The sequence below is a fragment of the Rhea americana genome, unplaced genomic scaffold (genome assembly GCF_003343005.1).
Source record: "Rhea americana isolate MKP2758 unplaced genomic scaffold, rheAme1 scaffold_37, whole genome shotgun sequence".
Classification (NCBI taxonomy): Eukaryota; Metazoa; Chordata; class Aves; order Rheiformes; family Rheidae; genus Rhea; species Rhea americana.
In genome coordinates this window covers 5,609,582-5,637,141 of record NW_028186501.1, presented here as the reverse complement: position 1 = coordinate 5,637,141, position 27,560 = coordinate 5,609,582, and the positions used below count along the sequence as shown (strand labels likewise).

The window sequence follows — 27,560 nt, the reverse complement described above, 5'->3', positions numbered from 1 at the left end:
GCATATATCAGAGAATAAAAGCTCTTGTTCCAGCCCTCACTGAATATGTGAGATCCAGAGCCTATGATTTCTGTGGGTTGTGAGCTGAACCTCGTTTCTGTCACATTGCAATGTCCTTTGTGGATTGGAGTTAAGCTGCTATCGTAGCTCATGCAGTTCCCTTCTGGTTTGGAGGATTGCTGCAAAGGAAGAAACCAGATTCCKTTCTGTGCCTGCCAAAATTGTGAGTCTGTGGTCCGCAATCTGCCCAACTGCTTGCGGGGAGAGGGATGGAGACATGCGGGCTGTCTGTGTGTTCAGGTCAGTTCTGGAGCAACGTAGGTACTGGTGCAGAGGTCCTGGGCCATGTTTCTGGGTGGAAGCTTCGGAATTACTTGGAACACTTTTTCTTGGGGAAATTGGAAATGTATCAAGAATTGTTTGGTGTGGGGGTGTTTAGCTGTTTTTTTCCAGAATAGGTCCTTCTGGTTTGTTTTTTTCCAGTGAAAACTGTATTAAAAGGATTGGGGTTTAACATGCTTCCTCGGTGCCGCACAGGAACTGTAGTGAAGTTGCTTTGCTACCCTTGTTCTCCTCCATGGCTAGAGCTTCCCAGTGCATCCCCTTCAGAGCCACGTTGTCCCGAGGGCCTGGGCTTTGCCACATGTTGCCTCTCTCCTCCCGGAACAGGGATAGGGAGCAAGTCTCCCAAACATTAGGCTGCAGAAAATCCCAGGATGGTTCTTCCCCAGAGCACTTTGGTTTGGGCCAAACCAAGTGTGTATTGGGATTTCCCCTCCCCTCAAGAGAAGTTTTACGCAGTAAGAAGTTTTGCAGGCATTTTAAGTCTCCTTCTAGCCTGCGTACCTCCCCTCGGGGCTGGCCATGTGCCATGGCACATTTTGGAACTGTTCTGCTCTCATTTTCTTTACATAAGATTGCTTTTTATTTGTAGTTGTTTAGGTTTAGCACAAGTTTTCTTTCCCCTTCCTGATCTCAACACCCAAAAGAGACTCCACGTGAGAGGTACGTGGGTGTACTGGATTGAGGGGAGTGAGTGATTTGGGAAAGGGAGGTGACTTAGAGGTGAGAACCAGGTGGCATCAAAGGAAATAGAATTTTCATTTAATTCTGATTAGATACCTGAAAATCAAAGTCCCTAAATTCTCTTGCTTTTCTTGTAATACCATTCATGTGAATCTGAGAAGAACTGCCTCAGCCAATGCAAGGTATGAATAGGAAAAGCGAGAGAGCCTCTAGCTTCTAGATGTAATCACTGTCGTCTAGTTTGGAGAATACTGCACTTAAACATTTTCTTTCCCACCTTTCCAGTCCTTCAGTTCTTATCCCTTGTGATTCTTTTGTGTTTCTAAGTCGTGTAGCTTCGTTATATTGCTCGTTTTATCATTTCCAGCATCATTGGGATTGACAGGTTGAGATTTGTGCAATCTCACAACTTCATGGACTRTAAATTGAATGTTTTATGGCCTGTTGAAAAGGTGAAAAGAAAGTTACATCTGCTATCAGTTTCCTAATTACATCAGCATCATATACATTGTGAGTTTGTTAATGCCAGGTACTCGTGCTGGAAACAAACATTTATAACTGTGGCCTTGACAAATGGAAGCAATTACTTTGCAGTGATTTTCCTTTTGTTTTCTGAAACCCTGGAGTGTTTTTTCCTCCTCCTTCCTCTGCTTCCCTCCTTACAAAAGAAACAGAGAAAGGTCTGAATTTTAAGTCGTTGTGATTATCTTCCTAAGATTTTTGTCTGCAGAGATAAATAGCTTGAAAATTGCTGAAATTAATCTAAAAAAATGAGCATGTGTTATTGAAGTCTCTGCTGAGCTTACTGGTATTTAGGACTTGTCTGACAGTGGTGGTTAGCTACCCAAGGCAGATGAAGCCCTGTTATGTCTCATGCTGAGAGCACGGAACAGGTTTCCACAGCGAATGKGATGGAAAGCGAGTGTGTTATGGAGAGCGGCTGGCGGATTCGCACCTCGTCCCGCTGGGACCCCAAGGGAGCGTGCGGCGAAGCAGTGRTGGTGCCTCCAGGCAGCGCATCCAGCGGAAAGGCAGTGCTCCCTCCCTCTCTTGACTTCTTCTCTYGTATCATGTTCTAGGGAGTTGTCAGCATGGATGAAATCCCCAAAATGCTTGTGTTGCAGCTTCCCATCTTTGCAGTAGGGCTCTGCTAGCACAGATGTCTTCCACTTGACCTAGCTGCTCTTGCACCAGCTGTGGCCCGTGCCCATCATGAGGCCGTTGTTTTATCTAACGGGGGCACCCTGGTGAAGTGCAGACCCCAGCACTGAAGCCTGCTCCGGGAAGCAGGCATGTCACAGCCCTTGGCTGAGCAGAGGTCTCGTTTTGAGGAGAGGGTRGAAGTGCAGCTGTATGCCAGTGTTTGCTTTACATGCTCTAAACAGATTTTTTTCCAAGCRGGCAGTTAGTTTCAAGGTCCACTTCAGGAAGCTGTATCACACAGTAATCCTAGTTGAACTTACTCTGACCAATACCYGTCTCCTCAGAGAGCTTACCTAGGAAAAACTCGGTTAGAAGCCCTGGATTTCTCTGCAGTCTAARAACACTACTTCTATTAGAAACACTAATCTTGGGCTCCTACAGGTCATATTGGACATGGCGGCACTGCTCCCTGCCCTAGTTTAGCAACATGCCATTATATCCTAATTTGGCAAGAGATAGATTTATGTGCTTTTGTAGGGCGAGAACAATTAGCATGAGCTCTCACACCATGTCCTTCCTTCCTGGAGCATCCCAGTAGCACTGATCAACTGATGAGGGAGATACCAGCATGGCAGTGCCTGTGCAAGGGACTGGACAGGCAGGTCAGTGTGTGGCAGTGACTTGCAGGAGGCTTCAGACAGCAGAGCATGTTTTACTGAGGGGGTACCAAGAAGGGGAGCATGTCAGGTGTGGTGGAGGGAGTCAGCACAAAAGGAAGTGGMAGGACATGCAAAGGAGGGCCAGTGCTGTTGGACAAAGTCTCACCAGGATGTTTTCTGGTTTGGCCAGCCACAGGAAAAGCAGAAGCATGAGTCAGTGCTATGGACCAGTTCAGTGTTTCCCCTCTGCTCTGCTGGGCAAGGTGGAGGATGTATTCCCATGGTGTCCAAGTCCTAATGCTTGTGGTAGTCCTCACGGCCAAGCTGGTGGTCAACAGTCAAGGAGGCACTGGGAGCTATAAGCCTGAAGTGTAAAAAAAAAAAAAAAAAAAAAAAAAAAAAAAAAAAAAGCCAGTTTTTACATCTGACAATTACAGATCTGTGAAAGCTCTGGCATAATGAGCCTACAGACAGGTGTCTGTCTTTTTCAGCCGTCATTGATAAAGTGTCTTTCTGCCAAATAATGTGTTTACTAGCAGTGAAATCCTTCTGGCTCTGTTTTTTTTGCCTGCAGGCTGTCTGTGAAGTTGTCAGTGAGGAGGGCCCCAAACTTGCCTTCGCTGTACGACCTGCTCCACAGTGTAACTGTTTCTGACTCCTTCAGGCTGTACCTACTTTACTGTCAGTTCAGGGGTCCAAGTTTTTTATAAGCTACCTAACTGGTGATTTCAGCTTTAGTTTGGACCCCAGGACCAACTGAATACGACTGGGAATTGGTTTCTCTCCCACCTGTGGCACTGAGTAGGTTGCCTGATGCTCTAGTTTCCCTTCCTACAATTTGTCCGTCTCATGCTGGTTTTCGCTTGGGGCAGGGCTCATCTGTATGTGAATGAGAACAAGAAGGCCCTCAGTCTCGATGGTACTGCAGTGCAACTAAAAGTCGATGGAGAAGAGACCTATAGGTCTAATCCGCACTGCAAGCACTCCTCAGCAGCTATGTGCAGTTCCTTTGATCATCTGGGCCAACAACCATGTAGAGAAGATGGTGGCTGCTTGTGATCACTTCTCCTCTCTTGTTCTTCCATCTTGCAGTTTCCGATACTTTCATAACAGAGCAAATGCGTCAGCAAAGCTCTTCAAGCGTCACATGGAGTGAATAGCACTGGTTGGATAATAGGTTTGGTTATTAAAGCTGGTCAGGAATTTTCCAAGATGTTTTTTCTTCCAAAACTTTAATTTAGAGTGAACCATTTTCATTTCCTTGATCTGTCTGGTTTTGGTGAAAAACAGATWGATAAAGATGTTGCAGAGTCAAGACAGAATGGAGTCAGAGATGTCCCCCACCTCTGTTCCCAGACCGACGTATGAAGCAGTCCAGCTCTTGCTAGATTAGGGATATTTGTTCAAGTCTGTTGCCTAACGCTTGACCTTGGGTCTCCCATGCCCTTGGTGAACACCCTGCTTGTGCTTACTGGATGTTGCCTCGTGCATCCTCGTGAGTCCCTGCAAGGAGGAGCTCACCGTTGTGAGCAAGGAGAGGGAGCAAAACTGGAGCCTCTCCCGCATTGCAGGCAGAAACTCCAGCCACCAGACCTCCCCATACCATCCTCTCCAGCTCCTGTACTTTTGGTGGGAAATCTTCAAAAGCTTGTGCGTTTCATCTGAAGCAGGAAGGTTTTTATTTATTTTGTTAATCTGAAAGTTAAGTGGGAGGGAAGATAAGTCTGCAGCCCCACTCCATTCGTCACATAGTAGGTACCAACTCTTTGTTTCCCCTTGAGAGAGACAGAGCAGATGGAAGGCAGAGATGAAACAAAGATCAAAAGTAAACAGTGCAATTAAGTTTTTGATAAAAGGATAAAACACTTATCACATCAAAGCCGCGGCAAAACACATTAAATGTTTCCTGAACATTTCATGTCCACGTAAGCATTAACTGTACTTGCCACAGGGACATTTGTAGCAGCAGCTGCTGGAGTCGGCGAGTGCTGGCGAGGTGTTTACCTTGGTGGCTTTGCCATAGCTCAGCTGGCTGGCACCAGGCAGGGCAGAGCTGGCAGCCCGTTCGACATCTTCCAGCACATCGCACCTTTTGCACAGTGGCCTGCATTTGAGACAGGAGAAGTGGCAATGGGAGAGGAGACAGGCTTTGGGCGGAGAGATGAACCTGCGTTACGTGCATCGTTAGGCAGCTATTTCTTTAAGCCGTGCCCTGCTCAGTTTTCCTAGGTTTGGGCATGGAAAACCATTTCCCAGAGATTTTGAAGTGCTTGCAGTGGGTTGTAAGTGCTGAGTTTGCAGCTGGCTTCTCTGCCAAGCATTGGTCACCATTTCATTCCAGTTTTTGTCTCAGTGAATCAAGTCATTATTTAAATATTTTCGTGTAAGCAGCATCATTAGCAGTGAGAAGCAACTTGTGGATTACCCACCTTCCTCTCACTGTTGGATATTGAGCTGTCCTGGCCAGTGGAGAAAGAAATGTTAAAAAGGAATATATTTTTTTTTTCTTTTCAAATATTAATGTGTGAAATATATTAAAAGAATGTACAGAAAAAACTTCAAAACTGGTGAAAGGTAAGGACTAATAAGTAGTTAGAAAAAAGAAGCGAGGAAGAAAAAATACAAGAACAGGAAGGGAGAAGACTCTTTGTTTGTTATTCATATAACACCACAAAAGTGCATTTTCTCTTCAGTGGAGGTGGGCTCACTTTCAACAAAGCGTATTTTTACTATTCAGAAGAGCCATAGTTGAACAAGACATTGCCTGAGCTGTCTCATTTCCCAGTCAGACATCCTTGGCTGAAAGCACAACCCGAAGATCATGGAGAGCATCAGGGAGCCTGGTACAGTACCGTTATCCTCCTCATTCCTGGGGACGGATGGTCTCTGGGACGCTGTCACAACGCACACAAACGGACGAGGAGGGGCCTTGCTTGTGCCTTCTCGCTCAGCATGGCCTGCATTGAGCTGGGATTACTGATTGCCACTGTGGCTGGTCATAGCATTTTGGTGAAATTGTTAAAGTRTCAGCTCAGTACCATTTTATGTTGCCTTTGTGCTGGTATCAGTGCAGAGTCCAGCCTGCTTTCTTCCATTTTATAACTTGTTTTTTCCAAAAGCAAGGGGTTGTGCATCCTGCCCTCTCTGATCCAGCAGGAGACTGTGTGTCTGAGCCTGGTCCCAACAAGAAGTTCCCTTCCCTTGCAGAGTGTTTTTTTTTCTCTCAGTTAAATGTTTAGAGGCATTTGCTGAGCTCCAGGGCTCAGTCTTTTACAGCACCAGGGCAGTTTGAATGCTAGTATGTACACAGCTAYCTGTATCATCAGTCATTTTCTGTGACAGGGTGTGGAAATGTGCCTTTCACTAAGACCACCTACCAGAGGCACTCCCCCCAGGGCCCATTTATCAAAGTGGACCTGCAAGGCACACGCTATATTTTACCCTTGTCACTGCCACCAGCGGCTGYGTGCTGTGAGCAAAGCGTCCATGCTCCTTCCAAACCCACGAGCATTAAATCTGATTTGGGGTCCGGTATATAGCAGAACATCTTTCCAAAGACAGGGCACGAACCTTTCGGTAAGTTTACTGATGGGAATATCTAGGTCTTAATAAGTATGGGTAGCAGCAGAATTTGCAAAAAGGATTTTGGCTTTCTATTGCATGAGTAGATTTTCCTGTGCTTAGCAAGGCAGGTTGATGCTGCTTCTGCAGCTGGTGTTTCCTTAAGGTCTCTGCCTCCGAACGGGTCCTCTGGAGCACAGCGACGCAGGACAGCTCACATCGCCACTGTCTGCCCGCAGGGATCTGATTTGGATCCCTCTCCTCTGCTCCGCTGCTCAGCTTTGTGGCACTTAAAGGAACTCGAGGGCTTTTGAGATCTCTATCTACTCCAGGAAATTTTGGTTGAAATTGAGCAAATTTTATAGAAGATTTTGAAGGGGGAGCAGACACACAGTTAGCACCTGCAGTCTGAAACCACCACTTTCTGAAATGAGAGGCTTACCAAAGTGTTGTATGCTGAATTGGACTGTAGTTCAGAGAGGCTCTTTCCTACTGAATTTTCACATGCTTAAATCTCATTGATTTCGAATTAGGTTCAAGTAGTCTTGAAATGTTTTTTTTTGGCCTTTCTACTAGGGACACGTGGGCCGTTGAGTCCAGGCATAGTGGAAGAAAGTTTTACATACAAAATGAACTTCTTTACAAATATCTAATGACCTGGACTAGATTTTTACTTGCTGTGGTTCAGATTTAAAAAGAAGCTTTCATTTTATCACATGATATTTTCTCTAATATTGTGCTCAATAACATTGCAGCAGTATATGTCTTTTCTCGTATTTCGGGAGACATGTACTGGAATCATGGAAAAGTTAATCAGAAGGAGCCTTTTGTGGTCTCTTGTCTAACCTCCTGCTTGAAGCAGGCTAACTTCAAAGTTTGCTCAGGTTGCTCAGGGCCTCGAAGAGTTGAGTTTTGAAAACCTCGCAGGATGGGGATTGAACATCCTCCACGAGCCCCTGTTCCGACTTCACACTGCACTCGTGGGAGGGATTTTTTTTTTTTCACTGTGCTTTTCCTCCAAGAAGGATCTGCTTTTGTCTATACCTGCTACCTTTTCCATGCTGCAAACCACTGTGGGTACAGTAAGACAGATCTCCTTGGGGTTCTTGTTTGCTTGCTTGTTTTCCAGTCTCTCATTTCGTCCCTCATTTCTGTATTCTGCCACTGATTGACAGCATAGCCTAGCCTCTGCCTACTGCAGGCAATCATACATTCAGACTTTGTTTCAAAAATAAGATCTTATTTCTGTTTAGCATTTTTGAAGAGAGTGTTTCAGAAACTAAACAAACAGAAAAAGAAAGGAGATGTTGTAAGCCAAGAAGTCACTGTCCTAAACTCTGAACTGCCTAATACAAATATTAGTTATTACCAAGCTTAGTAGTGCAGGAGGTTTTTAGTCTTTGTACGGTTGGTCTTCACACTACCGTAACAGCATCAGATAGTGGTGAGCAGAACAGCTTGATGTTGACACCTTCGGGACTGCGACAGATGCACCTTCCTCTTATGCCAGAAGTGCAACTCCCGCAAGTGGCAGGTGTGGTAGCAACCAGGTAAGCCTCAGGTAGCTCAGGTAAGCCTCACTGGTAAACTTTAGATCAGCCCCCCCCAATTTTTGATTAGCCCAGGATCTTGATAGTAGAAACTCGAATGTGATTTCTTAATGATACTCAAAAGTGCGTCAACAACAGCTGTGCAGCTGTTTATTCAGTTTTTAAAATAGCAGTAACTTTTTCTTACATAGCATTACTATGTGTTTCATCAAGTTTCCTCATGTGATGAGATGCAAAAGTTCAGGCAACATCCTGTTCAGATATGTTTCTATTTGATAATAAAAATGGCACTGACAGTGAGGGATTACACTGTATAAATTATTACTTAGTCTTCTGTTTTACATTGAAGCAAGACTCTGTCCTATAAATTCACAGTTGTTTTAACTTTTTCTTCTCCTCATCTAGACAGCTATATGTCCATGAGATTTATTTCTTGATCTGTATGGACATGTAATCTTTCTTGGGATTATTGCCATAGAAACAAGACGTAACATGGAGCATTAGAAATAACAAACGGGATTTGGCAGTCTTTCCTATTTAYTACACCAAGTCTGAGCTGTGTACAAAAAGCAGCAATTAGTTGCTCTTGGAGCCTTATTAACGAGCACATCTGCATGTTCATTAAAATGAGATATTTCAGCTTCCATTCTGGCTTGGATGACATTCGGATGCTCTGGTTTTTAAAATAAAATAAGCTAAATTCCCTGTCATCTATTTGTTTTTTTTTTTTCATTGAGGCAGGAATTTGCAGGGTTTGACACTCGCGGTTTCTTTCCAGTTGCTAATCCCGGTGGCGGGCCATGCTGCCAGCCTGCGCGCGCCTCCCGGGAGCTGGGAGGCTCCTCTGAGGGATCAAGTCACCCGCGTTTTGCAAGCAAAACCTGAGCTCCCACAGCGCTTGGGCTCAGCTCGCAGCCTCTCCCCGGGCTTCCCACCTGCCTGGCTCGCGGACACGTTGCCCTTCACGTCTTCGGTGCCCCTTGGGTTGGGCAAGTTTTAGCAGCCTGAGGGTTGTGGCAGGCCAAGAGACACTTCGGGTGCACAGGGATATTTGCAGGAGTAAATACAACGTGCTGGACAGGTAACTAAAGCGGAGCTTGCCATCTGCATTGTAGCACGTCCCCTGATATATGTAGGTCAGAAATATAAACTCGAGTTTTCAAGCCAAATCTCTGAGGCAGCTTTTGAAGTTCTGTGGAGCGGGAAAGAGGCAGAAACCCAGAGGGAACAGGGCAGAGCAAACAGTCAAGAAAGATGTTAGAAAATAAAGCATGTCCCTGTGCTGCACGTTGCTGAGCACTACCCCCAGGGAGGTCCAGGCTGGGCTGGCAAGTCATGGGGCAGACATGGTCCTTCAAGCAGGCCGAGTTGATGCTCGAGAGAAAGATCCGGAGTCCTGGACGATGTTTCACTGCTGCTTAGGCAAGTGGAGATTGGTGCTAGGACTCTGCCCTTCTGGCATTTTCCCATATTGCCTTATCAAGGAAAATCAAATTTATGAGCAGATTGGTAGGTCACAGCGGACTGGCATTTGCAAAGACCTCCGAYGATGCGCTGGCTGATGGGGGAGTGAGAAAGCACCGTTGTTCTCCTGGTCTGAGGTCTACGATGCAGCCTCCAGTTGAGAGCAGAGCAGCTTCAGGGTGGGAGGTTGCAGAGGCAGCTGGAGATGCTTTAAAGCCCTCAGGGCAAAATCTGCCCCTCACACCAATTTGGAAGCAATGCAACTTTGCTTAACAGAAGAAAGTTAAGTTGGTTGTAAGCCGCAGTGTCTAAATGGACCCTGAAAAGTAMACCAGTACAGGCTGGAAAACTGAAATAAAGGGGGCTGGAAGGTGGGCTTGCTGCTCTGAGCTTGCATGGCCTCCTTTTCAAAGGTGCTAAGGATCCTGCAGTTCTAGTGAAGTCGATGAGTACTCAGGATCTTTTTGAAACATTTTTAATGCCTAAGTATAGATTAGGTTCCAAAAATAGTGCAGGTGTCTGGCTTTCCGCCTTCATCATTTCTCTTTTCTTTGCACTTTAATCTCTTCTTCAGCTTCTACCTTCTCTGTTCCCTCCACCTCTCTTTTCCTTTTTTTCATCCTCCACTTGTCTGACAGTATTCTCCTGTATCTGCCCTTGCCCCCAGGTGCTTACCTGGGAGCTCTCCTGCTCCTCAGCAGCCAYGGAGCACTTCTCAAAGTCCTTCCTGAGCAAGCCCTGGTGGGCACTGTTTTTTCTCCTTCTCTCATGCCAACTCCTCCCAGGCCTGTTCTCAGAGAGATGGAGGTTCAAAACTACGACTTCATTCTGCTCAGGAACCTGCTGAAKTTGTGTACCTAGTATCTCACCTCTCCTGCCTGGGCTATAGTGAAAGGGAGGTTACCACAGATCTCGCCTGGGATAGGAGCCTAAAGCAGCCGCCGTCATTTTGTGGCCCAAAAGCAGAAGCAAAATGTTCCATTTTCCTTTGGGAATATTTGCTATCACAGGTGTGATCTGCTGGCGGCAACTGTGAAARAAAATGTATCATGGAAGGTGTCATGGAAGTATCTCGTTAATTTTGTGAACAGGAAACTCTCGTTAGTGGCTTGTGTTTTTCAAGTCATCAGCAGAGGACAGTTGAGACTCTGGCTAYAAATCCAATAGATCTTGTCCCTGACATGAATTTCTCTCTGTTGCAGGAAGGGATGCCCCAAACGCTGAGGTCTACCAGCATGTTTACCCCATGTGGCTTCAGCCCTCATCTACATACTTCAAAAGAAGATGAACAAGGAGGACTGATCTTCCAGGATGGAAACCTTACCTCAGCATCTCTGGATGCTCTAATCCAGCATCTTATACCTACCACTGATTACTACCCTGAAGTAAGCAATTCACAGTATAATAAACAGTTTAATTTTGATTAATTGGGACAGCACTTTATGCAAAAATGCAAATGTGTTCAATTTTGAATTAAAAGGGTTTATTTAAAAACTGCATACACTTAAAGCTTGGTAAATTGATTCGTGGCTTTAAATGCTGTTGTACTGCTCTGTAATTGTTTCCATGAAAGAGCGGATCCCAAAGTTGATACTGCTTTTAAATAAGAGAACAGGAAAAAAAATGTGGTGATGATGAATTAGTAATTTAACAGTAGGAGAACTTCAAAAATAGCAGTGCATCCCAGAGAGGTTTAGATGAAGATTGAAGCAAAAAACTTTTGAGTCTGAACTGGCATTAAATTAGCTGAATTTCAGAAGCTGCTAAAACCATCAAGGTTTCTCTGCATGTATAAAGCACTTCCTCAGCAAAAATAGAGAAATTCTGATGGGTTCTTAATTTACCTGGGGTTGTATGCTTATTTGCGCAGAGAATCTCCAGTCACTGGACAGCAGAGCTCAGATCCTAATCTTTGTTCCTTCAGTGAAAATTCAGTGTTTCTTCACTGATAATATAAGAATCTAAGCTGAAAGGAAGTTTATGGTCYTGCAAGCCATTGACTTCACTGGATTTACACATCCTCAGTGGAATTTAGGGCAGAGTTTGGCTCGTGGAAGACTTTGAAGTGCTAATGTGCCTCTATGGAAAGGCTTGTATTTCAAAGTGCCAGAGTAGCACTGGCTTCTGGGCGGTTTAGAGGACCACTGAAGTTATCAATGCAGAGCAGACAGCATGTTTTAAATTAGCTGCAGCTGAGCTTCTGATCAGCTAAAAATAWGTCATAAAAGAGCGTATCAATTAAAAAAGAACAGAGAGGCAATAAAAGTAGGTAATGACGAGATCAGGCTGTAATATTTCCGGTAAGTAATGTGTGATGTGAAATAATTTCACCTACTGCTCAGGAGCATGGCTAGGTCTGGGGAAAAGAAGATAATCCAGGTGCCAGGAGGGGTTTGGATGCAAACGAATGAGGATTCACGCATATATTTTAAATTCACTCCAGGAGTATTTTAAATAATCCAGTGACTTATCCAACAGTCTTGCTTCCTACAGTTTCAGTGAAGTGGTACTGCGTATGACACAGTTTGGCTGTTAAAAACAAATTTGGGCGAGTTAGTAAAATGAGTGAAACTTTCCCTAAAGCAGGCAGAGAGAGACCTGCAGAGCAGTAAAGGGGAGATATTACTAATATGGGGATGTCTACAGCTCCCAAGGCAGTGCGGCATGGGATGACCTGAGCAACGCTCACTTACCTGTCACTGGCCTCCATCTGTGCCTGCTTCTGCTGTCTCCAATACCTGGGCTAGCTCTTGCAGACTGAGCTAGAGGCAGTCTTCAYTGCACTTCCACATAGCATATATCCAAGGGTTTGGGCAAGCGAGGGTTGGAAGTGGGTGCTGAGAAGGTAGGAGATGCCACTGGCTCGTGGGAGGGTCTGAATGGCAGGAGGTACCTGCTGTAACCATTTGCAAGGTCAGGAATCTTTATGTCTTTTAGATATACAGGTCTGTCGCTTTGTCCCAGAGAAAATGCCTTGCTATGAAAGAGCAGATTGTTTGCTCTAATGGGTTTTAGTGCTTGAAAGAAGATGTAAACATTCAAAAATTTGTATTTAATAAACGCAGAAGAGCAGACATCCACCTGGCAGCTGTAATGTCACAGTGTGACTTTCTGATATGTAATGAAGAGTCGTGTCCTCTCTAAGCAGGGACTATGCTCTAGTGGCTGTATTGCTTTTTAAGTGGGAACTGTTTTGCAGTAGGAACATAGCAAAAACCATGGAGTTCAGGGAGCTTCTTAGCCACTGGGTGTCTGGCTTACAAGGTCTGCTTGTCTCTTTTCTGCAGAAAGCCTATATCTTTACATTCCTGCTGAGTTCCAGGCTCTTCATCGAACCTCACGAGCTTCTGTCACAAGTCTGTCATAAGTGCATTGAGCAGCAGCGGCTGGACGACCCAGTGCTGGACAAGGTTAGTTTGGCTTTACAACAGAAAAATGTGAGGTATTTTCAAGGAGCAGAAAGTCCTTGGACTCCCTGTGGATTGAACAAAAACATTCTCATAAGGGTGATAGTAGTTGCAGAGATCCTGACATTGAGGCATCCGAGCATTAGTGTCCAAGAGCAGCTCCCCAGACACTGGTCACTGTGGTCACTGCCCTGTCTCAGTCTTACCAGGTGATTTTCCTTCTTACTTCTTTAAGGCTCTGATGAAGCCTGCAGAATGCGAGGAGGTAGGATATAAACACGTCAGTCGCTGACGTCAGCACAGCACTCTCCCATTTTTACTTAATGCATCTGCCCTTTTGCTTTCTTGCTTCTAGTGCAGTGTGTAACAGCTCTCTCTGGCCTTTTCTGACACTCTGAACGCAGCATAAGAACATGCAGCTCCCTACTAACCTTCCCTTGTCGGCACTGACAGGCTGTTTGTGCAGCTGTGCTGCAGAGCAGGCCTCCGTCTGGCACACTGGGAGCGAGCTGAAGCAGCAGCGAGGCTCTGACAGGCTAACCAAATGGGAAAATCCAAGCTGTTACTGCGTCCCTGCTCCTGATTTGCTTAAGGACTGAGCAGCCTGATACAGTGTGTGACAAGACATATGTGTCCTCCAGCAATCCCAAAGGCACTGCAGGCGAGACGGATCCCGTTGCATCCTGCTCAGTGCCAGATTCCACTCAGCTTTGCTTGGAGTATTGGTGAAAACTGGTGTAGGGCATTGCCTGGAGTGAGAGATACATCTTCAGTGCGGTGGAGGAGAGAAGAATGTGCATCAGTTGCAATTTTACCAAAAGAAACCAAAATACTTCGAACAGAATTCTGAAATGCATCTCAGGATCAGCCTGCCCAGTTTTGAAACACAATGTTTTTGGCATCCAGTACTGAATCAGTCACCAGCATCTGAGCCCATGTGCTTGTTTTTGCCCAGGCAGCTGGTTGCAAGAGTAACACAAGCTCCACCTTCCCTACAGCGTGGAAGCAGCCAGCCTACATAGAAGTCTGATATTTGAGTTGCATACATACAGTCTGAGTGCAATACAAAAATTTACATCAGGAGCAGCATCCAAAACAGCTTTTCTGATGTGTGATAGGTTCTGTTCTCTAACGCAGGTGCTATGCCTGAAGCACATATATGAGGATTCAAATATGAGCATTTTAGACTATCACTGCTTGTCAAACTTTGCAAGAAATGAGGGACGTTATCTTATTATGTTATTACAAACATCTCCCAATCTACCTGAAATGACACTGCTTCTGAGTGAAGCTGCATTTTGGCAGCCCTGAAGTAAGGTACAGCTGGTGGGACACAGCTGATTTTGTGTTCCTGAGAGTGGGGCTGACTTTGAAATTGCAGCTGCACACAAGTGACCTCCCGTCCCATGAGCCGTGTCCTGTGGCTTGCACAAAGTCCTCTCCTTCAATTCATAACAGCAGTTTACATAGCTGGAGCAAAAGTATCCCCAGACCTTTGTAGTTTCCAATAAAGCTTTCCTTTTAGTAGCCACCTGCTGGTCTTTGAGCGTGAGTTTAATGCTAGCTGACAGCAGTTATTTTTAGAGATGTGGTTCATTGAAACCTGTTGTTGGTGGAAAGCTGAAATATGCATTTTAACCACCTTGGTTGAAAAACTGAGCTCTGTGGAGCTCAAGAGTATAATTTTTCCTGATTACAGGGTACACTTCAGCTACAGTACGTATGCAGAAGGCGGCTGTTTGTTTTGAGCTGTGTTTTCTGTAAATAAAAATACAGTTTATTGTTTAACGCAATTTCCTCTTTCCACGTTCTTGAATAATGGAGGATGAAAGCTTTGGAAGCAGCCATTCTGGCTGTGTATTGAGATAATACAAAGGCACCAACAGTGCTATTCCCTCCTGTTCCCCCTCCTTGCCCCATATCATCCCCAGACTATTCCTGCTGCTGCATCATCAGGCAAATCTACACCAAAAGCAATGTGGGCAGCAGCTATATGTTGCATGAGTGGGTGTCCTTCTTCTCCTATCATGACCTTGAGCTCATGTGGGAAGAGGGCAATGTTATCAGGAGTCCAGGTAAAGGTACGAATGTGCGTATGTTTTGTCTGTCTTTTCTTCCTTGTGTTACATTTACCAGTGGGCACTAAGCAGTGCATCCTCCTGCCAGAAAGCAAAGGAGCAAAAGACTCACCTCTTTGTTGGTCAAGCGATAACACTGCAACCAGTTCTTCAGGAAAGGATGAAAGCATAGGAGGGTTGTAGGGAGGAACATATGGTTCAAATCAGCAAAAAGGCCAGATGTTTTAAAATAAGGTATTAAGGTTGCACCAACAAAATATGTCCATCCAGCCATAAACTGGCCAATTGCATGGGCAAAATACATAAATCTGCATGTAAAACAGATAACTGTGCATGCATATAGACACTGGTACATTTTGCATGCAGAAATGTGTCATTTGTGCAACAGACTATTTGTTTGCATGTGTGGAGATTTTGCAGGTGCAATCGTAAGTGCCTTTTTTGAAAATCTGGCCCCTTGTTCAGTGAAATACRTATTTGCCAGGTCTTCAGTGAGTGAGGACATTTCAATTCCTATCCATCACTCTCGTTTCCTTTTAGGCACGGATCAGAAAATTTGGACCTAAAATCTTACAGTTGCTGACAGAGTGGACGGAAACATTCCCGTATGATTTTCAGGAAGAGCGAATGATCAGCCATCTGAAAGACATGATTCACAGGATAGCCCCATGTGATGAGGTGAGGATGTCTGGCTGGAAATGTTGCTTGGAAATGTTAAATTCATTTATTGCATTTGGTTCCTCCTTATTTTTCTCCTGTTACTTGCCATGTTCTGTTCCATGCCTGCTCCTGGAAGCGCTTACAGTTTTGTTCTCTGCTGGTAAAAGTTTGTAGTAGCTTCCCCAAAAGCCATGTGTCTCAGTTCAGGTATTCATGTGGCAATGACATGGGAACACATCAGAGTTATCAGTAGAATTTATCTACTGTACACTACTTTCTAAGAGAACAAGTCTCCCATTTTACGGATGGAAGATTTGAGTTACAGCATAGGCTGAATGTGGTGTTCACAGTTCAAATAGCAACCCTGCTGTGATCTTCCATATTCTAGTCTAGCAGAGCAGTTAAGTATCATGATTGAAGACMAACCATCCTGCCCAAGCAGGGGGCTCATGGAACATTCCTGGATGTCTAATTTAGCAAATGAGGAGTGGAGCAAGCAGCCAGTGAGAGTTACTGCATGGAGGAGATAAAGAAGATCACCAGTTGCTTGAAGGTAGCTGAAGAAGGCTTCCTCTCTCAATGAAAACGAGTGGTTGTAAAAGTAGAACCAGCAAGGGACATCTGTGGTCCTATTTTGTCTCACCTTCTCCTATTTCCATATGTCCTTGATCTCCTGCCCAGACATCATTTCATTCCTTGGTTTACATCTCTTCACAGTCTGGTAATGTGTTTGAAACAAGCTTTGCTTTTTGTCATCATCTTTTCATTAGTGAATCCAGCAAGGGTTTGGCTCACGTGTTCCTGTCCTGTGCAAAACACTTCACAGGCTCAATGCTAAAGTTGGTTCATGTTGTAAAGCTGGGACCTAGACAGYGAGTGAGCAGATACAGAGCAGCAGACTCCAATCACAGCCTGACTAATGCCGGTGGGATCCACATTAAAAACCACAGGATCTATGGGGGCCAAGGCATTCACTCCTTTTGAATCTAGTCTGTTTTACTGACCTGGAGAGGTAGCAAGGGCCAGTCCTTGTGTTTTTTAAAAGTGTTTATGGACACGTGAGTTCTCTGGGACACAAAAGTAGCAAAAGACAACAGCACGTGGCTTGGTAGACAGAAGCTAGATTTAGATGGTTATACAAGTTCCCTCTTGGCATTCAAATACATGAGTTATGTGTGTGGCAGAGTAGGACACAGTGAACAGTCTCTGAGAGACCTGCATGCAAATTCAGGTGGGTGAATCCCTTAAATTAATTCAGAAACATTAAAAATACCACAAAGTCCGTGAATATAATAAAGATATGGGCAAACAGCACATTGAGAGTCTCTAATTACTTCTAGGTTAACCATGAGATGTGGAAGAATTCAGCTCAATTGGCTACATCAAGGCCTGGCTTCAGGCCACAGATGTGTGCAATTCAGTATAACAAGAAGCGCATACGCATGAGGCTGGAAAAGAGAGGGGTGGAGAGAGAAGAGAAACAATTTGCAGGGCTGAAGAAGAATGGAAATGAAATAGGACCCTCCTACCCACATGAAACACAAGAGAAATGGAAACAGCTGCTCTTGGGCTGGGCTGGCATCACTGCCGGCACTCCGGGGCTGGCTGCAGGCTGGCACAGCTCTGCTGGTCGAGCTGCAGCCCCGCGGGAGAGGAGAGCACGGGGAAGCGGTGTGACGCTTCGGTGGAGCTGAAGGGAACAGAAAGGGCGGACAGAAAGGGACAGGGTGGCCTTGACCCCGTCTGCAGGAGGGAGGTGACCCATCCTGCAGCCTTCTTTGAACTATGTTCCTGATGAAGAGCTGTGAAGAAAAAGCTTTGGCACACAAAGCAGCAGTTTATTTACCAGACCTGAGCAATTGCTGCACACCTTAGTGAGTGCACACAGTGCATAGCTCTACGTACTGATGCTCAGAGGTGCTCTGAGGAACATCAGACTGGATTTGGTCAAAATCATTGTTTTTCAAATATTACTAGGCACTGTAGTTGYAAGTGGTTATGTCTGAGTGGAGTCAATAATTAATTTAAGGAACAACTTACATCCTGCAAATGCAAATTTCCTATTTTGAGGGASAGCATAATAGAGTGGTTGTGCCCATTAGTTGTTTAGAAGAAAGTTATTCCCATCGTGAATCAGAGAAGCTATAGATTGCAAGATTTGGTAGGTCATCTAGTCCATGTAGGTTAATGCAGGATTTTCCCCTCCAGTATGTGCGCCTGTCCTTTGTATAGTCCACTTTCTAAAGGCTCTGTGATGTGCTTATAAGGGTGTCCATGCTGAGAAGCATTTCTTAGTAAGTACTGTGATTTGCATTTAGAGTTAGAAATTTTAATTAAAATTTAAGCTCCTAAGCCACCTGCTGAGGCCTGCTGTCTTCAGAGGAACTTTCTCAGTTAAGAATGAACATTTTCTTTAAATATTAAACAGTGGCTTGCTTCTTTTGACTGTTAATACGGGAGTGAGGCAAAATAGGTTGATAGCAAGTCCAGCACGCAGCTCCCATACAATGGGGGTTCACTTGGTGGCAAGGCAATTACCAGCATGTCAAAGGTAATGAAAAAAGTCATTTTGACGTAGTGAATATGTTTTTTAAAAAGGCAGGAAATGCTTTTAAAAGGGCAACAAAAAATTTTTTTTTTAAATTCCTCCCCCAGTATTCACGGAAAAGCTTTCCAGGAAAGGGTGCACTCAACAAACTTACAATGAGCTTTTTTAATAGCTCTAATTTATGAATAATCTTTGTGTTAATTGTCTGATTTATTTTATTCTCTTTCCTTAATCTTTGTTTGCTATTGTCTATATATATTTTTGTGCCATATTTCCTACAAAACTGGGTGAAACTAGATCTCTTGATGAGAGTTTATTGAGAGACTTGCTGATATGCTTGTCATTAAAGCAGTTTTGTGCTGCTTTGTGGCTTTTCATCCAAACAGTGAAGGATTTGGTGCTGCACAGACATGGCTGATCAAAGAATTCTCATCCAAACTGTATTTTGAAAGAGAACTAGGTTTTCAGCTTAAAGTTTTTGAGCAAAAATGTCTGATATTCTGTAGAAAATTTTCATGTCAGTGCCCCCTGCTATCACCAAAAGAATTAATTCTCCCAGTTCACAAAATGCCAAAATACGTCACCATTTGAATTTCCACTAAAAAAATACTATTCTATTCATAGGGCTTCAAAAGCTATGTTGAGATTTGCAAACACACCTGAGATGTAAACCAGAGAAACCTTTGGATGCTGTTCAATGGTGTAGGTCCAGGCTGGCCTTTGTAAATCAAAAGGGGGACCATCTGTTTGAGTAAGGATTTACATGAAGCAAGCCTAGCAGTCTTTCTTCCTAGCAGACAGTGTACATCAGGAACAAATGAAATTTGAAAAAAAAATGGTTTCCATTTTCTTAGAAATTACTTCATTTATTWTTTTTTCACTCTTCCTCACTCCTCCTCTGTGATTTGCCTCCAAATGGAACATGTGTTGAACTTTTTCCCAGAGGAGTCCCTCCTGCCTTCTAGGTATTTTCTTCATTTTGAGTTTGTCAGCTCTATTTTGCAAAATAGCCTGACCACATCCTGCACACTGGACCATGCTCCAGCCCATCTCAGTCATACCGAGTCATACAAGTGTTACAAAGTCTTGCAGCAAAAGTGGAAGCACTTGGGATGTTCTGAGGTTTTCCAGCCTCGGACCGTAATGAAAACAGGGTAGATGAGAGCATGTTATTCTAGACTGTGAAGATAGTGCTTCCTGTATGCAGGTGGGATCCTGTGCATGTGAAAAGAGCACTGAGTCTGGCTCCTGGTAACTTGGACACCTAAAACACAAGTGCTGCCAACGCCTACAACTTCAGATTATCCATAGTCTAGAAGAGACTGAAGACAAAGGCTGTGTCTAAATCRTGAGGTTCAGGAGCACTTTCCAAGTGTGTTTGGGCTGTATCCAGCTTGGGATTCACCTGTGGAGACACAGATGTGTGTTGGTCTTCATGGGAAGGCACGCTCTGGCCAAGTCGCTGGTGTGATGATTGCKGCTGCATGGAGGGTGCCATGGTGTCCATCTGCGTAGTGCTGGTGTAGCAGAGGAGGTCTCTGTGCCAGCTCAGATTACACACTCACAGTTTACAAACTGGTGTTACTGGCAACTTGAGGTGGCTCAGTTCTGTTTGGGGAGGGMGTGAGGAGTTACTCCACTTGTGAGCAGCCGGGGCATCTCTCCACTGTGTATCTGTGTGCTGGGGGGAGGAGCTGACAGTGGGCCAGCATGCAAACCATTTTTCCAGGGGACTGAGCTATCTGAAGTTGAACAAGTACCCATCCCACACATGATTGATCCTCCTTTCTCCTCCAAGGAGAATCCATGAGACCTGTCCTTCAGCAGGATACAGCCACCCTCTGCTCCACATGAGGCATTAGCCCAATGGCTTTTCTAATTAATTCTGTCTTTAGAGCCCATCCACCTGTTCTCTCATTTATCACAGTTTTATTATGTCTGCATCTGTCAGTCATGAAGAGTTGAAGGCATTTCTGCCCGTACTCCATGGCCAGGAGCTCCACTTATTGTCTGATAAGAACTGTTCCAGCTCTGAGAGCAACCTGAGCAACTTGCTAATGATTATCCTGCTGAGCATATGGCTGTGCTTGGAATACAGTATGAGCTCCCTCCAAYAGCAATTAACATTTTGGATATTAAATACTCAAAACTATGTAATGCTCAGACCTCTCCAACAGGGTAGGAATAACAGCATGCTTCTACTGCTCTCGGCTCAAAACGATGGAGAGTGTATCATTAGAAACATTTCTTATTCCTAGTAAATAGGGATTTACTAGGAAACATTAACAGCTAAGTGTTGGCCAAGAATTCTACCTAACATAAATGATGGGGACCAAATGCTGCTGTGCTCCATAAAGTTGGTATAACTCGTATTAATAGCATTGCCTCTTCTCTGATCCCACCAGTACTTGTGTTCGCAGGAGTAYGCTAGTACTGCTGCCAGCCCAATCCACCAGTCCTGATAGCCTCTTCTCTTGACTACAGTCTGTTTCTGTAATTAAGGCAACTGGTTATTCTGAAATAGGCTCATTGAAAATAAAGTGGTAACCTGTTGCTGGCTTAGAAGTATTTTGCAGTAGGAAATTCAACATAAAAAAAATGTATTATCAAGTTCTATGGGTGGTTTATGTTTCTCTCTCTCTCAATTTTTCCAGGCCTACTGGAAAAAAATGAATCAGCTTTTGCAAACCTTGAATCAGAAGCTTGCAACCCTAAGCCATGGGCAAGAAGGGATTGTCAAGATCAGTGCTGCTGTCTCTGATAAGCTGGTTGCCTTTAAAAGCAAACCTCCATCAATCCAGAGAGAAATCCTGAGTGTCTGCAGTGACCCCTACACTCTGGCTCAGCAGCTTACACATGTGGAGTTGGTAAGTGGGAATGATTTCCAACTTTTGCAGAGATTTTTTTTTAAGCCATCAGCTGCTAAGTGTTACAGACACAACCAAAACACCTGCACTGCTGMACACACCTCATCCTGAATCAGCACTGCAAAGGGAGGCAGGTTTTGACAGGTTAAGAGATGCTTGAGAAGCRAGAGATATATCAGAGTGTATCTTGGGACAGGTCGCTTTACGCTTTCTATTCTTCAGCTTGCATATTTATAAAATGTGAGTTGTATTCCCCAAAAGATCAAGGAATACCATTTGTTGACTTCCATAAGATGCTCTGAGCCCCACAACCTGAAGGTGTTATTGGAATGAGTGATTATTAGCTCTTTCATTAATTTAGAAGAAATTTTAGCAGTTCGAATCCATTTCTGAAGATACACAAAGCGTCCAAGTTGCCTGATGTGTTCTTCATTCTTCCCTTTGGGACTTTCTGCATGCCCGTACAATGGTGTGCAAACACAAAAACCACTCCCTACTTCCACACAAAGTCCTGCTGTTTCACTCCTGGAATAGTAATTCATTCTCAAGCAGATTCTGATGGTAGTTGCTCCAATTGCAGCGCCAACACCCTTGACAGTGTTGTGTTGCATATTGTTCTTCTCCCACTGTCAGGTACTCCATGTAGACCTGCAGGTCCACGGAAGAGCATAAAACCTTACTGCTGCTAYCAACAGACCTCTCAATGCCCTAACAATTCCCCACTGCCTGTCCTGCAGTRTATACTGTTCGCTTTTGAGAGGAAGACTGGAAAAAAAGAAATGAAATGAAAGCCTGGACTGTAGATTGAAGTGAATACCATTGAATTAGCTTTGGAAATTCTGAAAGTAGATCATATGCTGTTTCTAAAGAGTTGGAATAGCTCAGAAACCCCTGGTTTAGGGTCATGGTTTGTTTTGAGTACATGCAACTTTGCCACTCTTAGTTTTATATAGCTTAAGCTAGATAGTGCAAGTCCTTTTGCCTGGAGTTTTTTCTTGTTTTTCTTTTCTTCCACAATACAACTACTCACTAAAGGGGGAGTCCCTGTAACCAAACTGCACTCTKGAAACTGTGATGCAGCCAGAGGTTTTCATTCCACTTTACTATAATCAGTGCTCTATCTTGTCTTTCACGTATTGCATGTCATGCACCAATTACTCTGCACTGAAACTGTCTAGTGCTTACTTGTCAGTAAGAATTACTTGCTATTTATTTAATAATAGTTATTTGTTAGTAAGAGTTCTGTACTGTTATCAGAGAGTCAAGGTGAGAAGCCAAGAGAAATACCMTAAGAGTAGCCATAAAATTTCCACTTAAGCAAAACTGCCATTGATTTTATTGTTGCTTGAGTGTTTTAAGGTTGGACTGTATGAGTTCCAAAATATCTCCTCTGGAATATCTTGGAGGCCTGTAATCTTTCAGAAGTACTTGCTTCTAATAAGCATCTATCGGGGAACTGATAGATGGGGAGTTGAAGTGACATACTACTTCCTTAAAAATACCACCTTTGATATCTAGTAACCCAGTGGGATCATACCAACAGCTCAGCTTTTGTGAGGGCCTTCCAAAGCATTTTGCAGACCGTAGTATTACTGTTATGGATTGGGGAAAGAGGTGCACAAATGAGACGTAAATGGCCCAAGAATCAGGGCAGGGACGAAAAGGAGACTGATGCCCATCTTCTGACTCCCAGACCGTTGAGCTTTTACAGGCTACGCTACCCCATCGATAATTCAGTCACGAGCACTGGCTTCTTCTGTTCAGACAAGATGGAAGTGATCTTCTCTCCCCTTTTCATAGCCTGAACTGAATTGTGCTGATAGGCAGAAGCAGAAGTCAAAGGGAGTTAAGGCATGCATATGAAAACGTGGCCTTGAGGGTCTAGTTCATTAATAAATAGGCTAAATCGGTTCAGCAGCAGCCAGACTCAGTATAATTAATCATGACGCTAACTGCTATAAAATGTCATAGCTCACATCATGTTTTTTTTTTTTTCCAACAGTTCTGAGATCTATTGATATGATAGATGTCAAGTCTCAGAGAAATATCTAGGGGAACACTTTCAGTGGAAGCACTTTCTGCTGGTGGCAAAGAAGTTTTGTTAGCTGTTGGGTCAAGGGCAACTTAGCTGCCATGACTACATGTTCCAGAAGCACTGGAGAGCTGCTTAGCTCCTCCAGGGCTGCAGGGCCAATGCCAAACAAACCTTTCACAAAACAGTATCAGGAGCTTCCTTCCATCTTTTGTCAGCAAGCTTAGTTCTTTGGGGAACCAAAGGGAGCTCCCATAGAGGCAGGATCACAAATACCAGCTTATTTTTAGTCTGCAACCCATCTGTGGCCCTTTACTCTTGATGTGGAAGAATATAACCACTGTCCTTCCTGAGCAGCAGACAGAGGCATGGCTGAGACTGCCAGGTTTCTTCAAGAGCTGGTGAAGATGTACCATACCTTACTTTTTTTTTTTTTTTTTTTTTTTTTTTTTTTTTTTTTTTTTTTTTTTTTTTTTTTTTTTTTTTTTTTTTNTTTTTTTTTTTTTTTTTTTTTTTTTTTTTTTTTGGTACTGTTGTTTCAGGTAGTACCTGAGACACCACTATGTAACTAATGCTTCTAATGTAAGCACGTGCATCTTTAATGCCTTCCTTTCTCAGTGGCACAGAGCCACTACCCCAGGGCACCACCTGAGCATCTTTGGGTAKGAAGGTAGGGTCAGAGCTGTGTGTGTGCAGAGGAGCTAGTGATTGCTATGGTTACCAGATCACAGCATTACTGTCATTTTAAGAGCTGGGAAACAAAGCTATTGAGCGATGCTAGACCACAGCAGGTCCGTGGCAGCACTAAGCACAGCACTGAGGTCTCCTGACTCCCAGATGGGACCTTGTGCATCCAGCACCTTTCTCTCTGTGCAGTGGAGAGGGCTCTTACTGTGGCTTGTCAGTAATGAGACATTTTTATTCTTGTTTCCCTCTTTCTGCTGAAATAACTCTGATTGCTCTTATGAATTTTAATGTCTGGTGCTAGTTGGCTGTCTACCAGTTCAGTAACACCCTTTCAAAGCTGACAGATAATGGGAATGTCTTACCAAGAGAAACAGAAGAGATCCTGCGATACCTTCTTATTCTTGCTGTCTCTCTTTTTTTTCCCTCTCTAAAAGGAAAGGCTAAGTCACATTGGACCTGAGGAATTTGTGCAGGCGTTTGTACATAAAGACCCTTTGGATGGCACCAAGGTATGATTTGTCTGCATGCAAAATGTCTCCTGCAATAACTCTGTTCCAGATGAACTGATTTGATGAGATCCAAAAGAACAGGGCTTGGGGCACACGTCAAGCAGGACCAGACCCACTGGCAGACATCTGTACTCTCACAGCAGGGACGGGACCTTTGGTAGAGCTCGCTCATTGGCAGGTCATTGCCATTCTTTCCTGATGAGCATATGTCCCGGCCAGAGACGTCCAGTATCCCGATGTCCTGGCCTCTAGCTCGTTCCTCCTAGCATGTTTTGATCAGGGCAAATGGCTTGTGGCTGTAAAGAATCGGGGAACGTCTGTTCCCAGTGATGAAATTGTAAAGACTTCGGACGTGATGTAATGCCCATAGCGTGTGCCCAGACACCACAGTAATGAGTCAGTGCGTCATGAATCAACGTACTCTTCTCTCTCTGCACAATGGCTTTTAACCGAAAGCACGGTAGGGGATGGAGTGCCTGATCAGAGCTTCATCCAAAGTCCAGAGAAGCCAGTTGGAGTCTTTCCACTGATTCCAGTGGGGTTTGAAGCAGCACTTCAGTGAGTGCCTCAATAAGGAAAAACAGTTCCTGGCCAGAGAGTCTGAGATTTCACGTACTGCCGGAAAAGAAAGAGGGTGGAAAACTCATCCTCAGAACTGCATATGGGCTCCTACTGAGATCATGCATCCATGGCAGAATTTTGTCTAGATGCTGAAAATAACAGAAAGACCTCTGTTTATAGTCCTGTCCAAAGAGAATAATTTGTATTGATGAAGAAATGGATGGATGGATGGATGGATGGATGGATGGATGGATGGATGGATAAAAAGAGCAACATTGGGCTTTCTCCCCTCACTGGAATTCTGGAAATTCTGCACTTGGTTGCAGGGAGAGGGGAGTGGGCAGAGCTGTTGTTCCAGGTATTCTGAGCATTGGTCACATCCTTTAGGAAGGAATGCTCAGATATCTAAGATGTGTCAGAAATATGAAAGCTCTGAGTGCCATAAAAATAATTGTCATTTTTAGTAAAGAACTTCACAGAAATGTGTGTTGAGGAAAATGYTTTCTTGGGCTCAGATGTATATTAAGAAGACTTTCTTAATGGAAAATATTACTGTTGGAGCTTTTGATCGCTGAGAAAATGACATGTGTTATCAACTTAGCTAAACCAAGTCAAATTTTAGTCAAGAGCCTGGGGTGAGAAGAATTCTGTCTCTTTTTGATACCTTTAGTAATTTTGCTGCCTCTATAGGAGTTACCAGTGTATCAAAGATGGACTAAAAATCATCTCATTTTAGATAGAATCTAGGAACTTGCAGTTAAGCATTTTCCACTCAGACTTAATGACAATAAAATCATTCTTCTGCCACTTGGAAAAGCAGAAACTCAGCTGGTTTCCAATGTCATGGTGCCCAGGAACAGCGCCTGCAGTCTCCTACTGCTAGGAGAAGGAAGAGGAGAGGCTAGAGGAGGAGCTGTGGGCTCCCATGTGGAGCTACTGGACTGTCCATGTGAAAGTGAGCCACTCTCACAATGAGTGATTTATTGGTTACTCCAGCCCTCTGACTATCTCTGTGCATCATGATTATCAGCCTGGCACATCTGGAAGAGACCCTGTAGCTGCTATATCCTTCAACCAGCCACTTCTGTCAAGGAGAGCCACAATTAATGAGCTTAATGAGTCACTTATGAGCTTCAAGAAATGGCTTCCTGGGTGGCATGTGCTCTTGGCTGCAAAACAGCAACTGGTTTTAGTGCTTCTTGATGCTTACAGCATATGAGCTTTGTGTTTTCCTATCGCCTCCATGCCATCATGTGCGGTGTACCTGGGAGGATGAAGTTGCCAGAGACAAGAGGAGGTCACAGCTAAGAAGTTTAACAGGTGAAATGGAGCATATTACCTCATATCTGCTTTCAGTCACCCATCAACCACTACCGCCTACACTGGTCTTCATAAATCTTTGCTGGGGAATATTACACAGTGAAAAGGACAAACCAGTTTTGAWGGAATTTCAGCAACCTGCTGTGAATGCGAGGGACAACTGAAAAAGGACAAGAGTCTCAGGAAGTCTTCATCTGTGCTGCAAAGTGAAATGAAAGGGATCAAATGAGGGCACTGAATTTGAGTGAATTTTGGAAGAATGGGAGGAGAAGCAGCAGTGAATGAAGTTAAATTGTATAAAGCCATGGCAGGGAGGGAYGCTGAGAGGAAGAAGGAAATGTGCAGTGTTAAACTGAGGTATGCACAATAGCCACGTGTGTGTGTGTGTCATCTGGCAATAGCTACATCAGTAATTTCAAGTGCAGTGCCAGCACAGAGGAATATCAAGAGAGAAATTAAGGTTACAAAGGAAATATAAGGAAACATCAGCTAGGGTGAACAGGAAGGACTAGAGCACAGAGCCTGAAAGAAAGGCAGAGAAATGGATATCTGAGCAAATTATCTCAATAGAGCAAKATAAATAAGAGATTTTTCAAAATATGTCAGGAGTATACAGTTATGCACATTCCCCAAATGCAAATCAGTACCAGACCTGTGACTTCATTGGAGTCATTAATAGCAGGGACGGGAGCAAGGGATGCATCACTGGATTGCCTTTGAAGTCGAAGGCAGTATCTTCCAGCTAATACGGATCGTAAAGTTTTGCATAGTAAAGCAAAAACTACCATAAGGCATGGCACCTCTCAGTTATCGGGGTTAAAGTCAGCAAGACTGATGAAAATCGAGGTGGTTTGGAACTTTGCTCTCCCTTCTGCCAGCCTGATGGGGAGCCCCAGCAATGGCTGAGAAGAGCCTCTGCACTACGCTACGGCGTAGCTGAGGGATCGCGCRGGACCTGGAAGAGCAGCACAAACCTTCCCAGCCCTTATGTGGGGTGACCGGTCATGCCCCAACCCGCGRAGATTATTGGTGCCATTTATAAAGCTTAAACTTTAAAAAGCAGTCAGGTTCGACTTTAAATGGGCACATTCTTCACAAATTCTGTGGCAGAGGACAGCAGGGTTATAATGGAAATACTGTAATCAGAGCAAAGCCTAAGTTTTGTGTAGTTTTTTGGCTATAATGGGGAATGAATAATACCACAGAGAGCAAGAAAAGCAATGGCTGTTGATAAGCTGGGGATGGTTTGGGTTTCTTTTGGKTTTTTTTGATATTCATGTATTGCTTGCTGATAGTTACTTTTGGGATGCTTTCAAAATGTATTTTTCCWATTGGATATGTAATTTAGTCTTAAAGTAGCTAGGAATTTTATGTTTGTTAAGACTTCCCCCATGCTTTCTGTGATTTATGTTTCTGAACACCTATCTACACAATCGGAGTTTAATATATATATATAAAATTACCTTGGGAATCATATTCCACATTCCT

The 27,560-nt window shown here is 44.1% G+C and overlaps 1 protein-coding gene across 1 annotated transcript in view; it reads left to right on the top strand.

The window, feature by feature from the left end:
- Nucleotides 1-27,560, top strand: part of RASGEF1C (RasGEF domain family member 1C) — an 81,957-nt gene that overhangs the window by 36,952 nt on the left and 17,445 nt on the right. The window contains exons 2-6 of the mRNA XM_085312859.1: nt 10,606-10,788; nt 12,691-12,813; nt 15,429-15,566; nt 20,751-20,963; nt 24,117-24,191. Coding sequence (XP_085168985.1) covers nt 10,612-10,788; nt 12,691-12,813; nt 15,429-15,566; nt 20,751-20,963; nt 24,117-24,191 — 726 coding nt within the window. The 5' untranslated portion in view covers nt 10,606-10,611. The remainder of the gene's footprint in view (nt 1-10,605; nt 10,789-12,690; nt 12,814-15,428; nt 15,567-20,750; nt 20,964-24,116; nt 24,192-27,560) is intronic.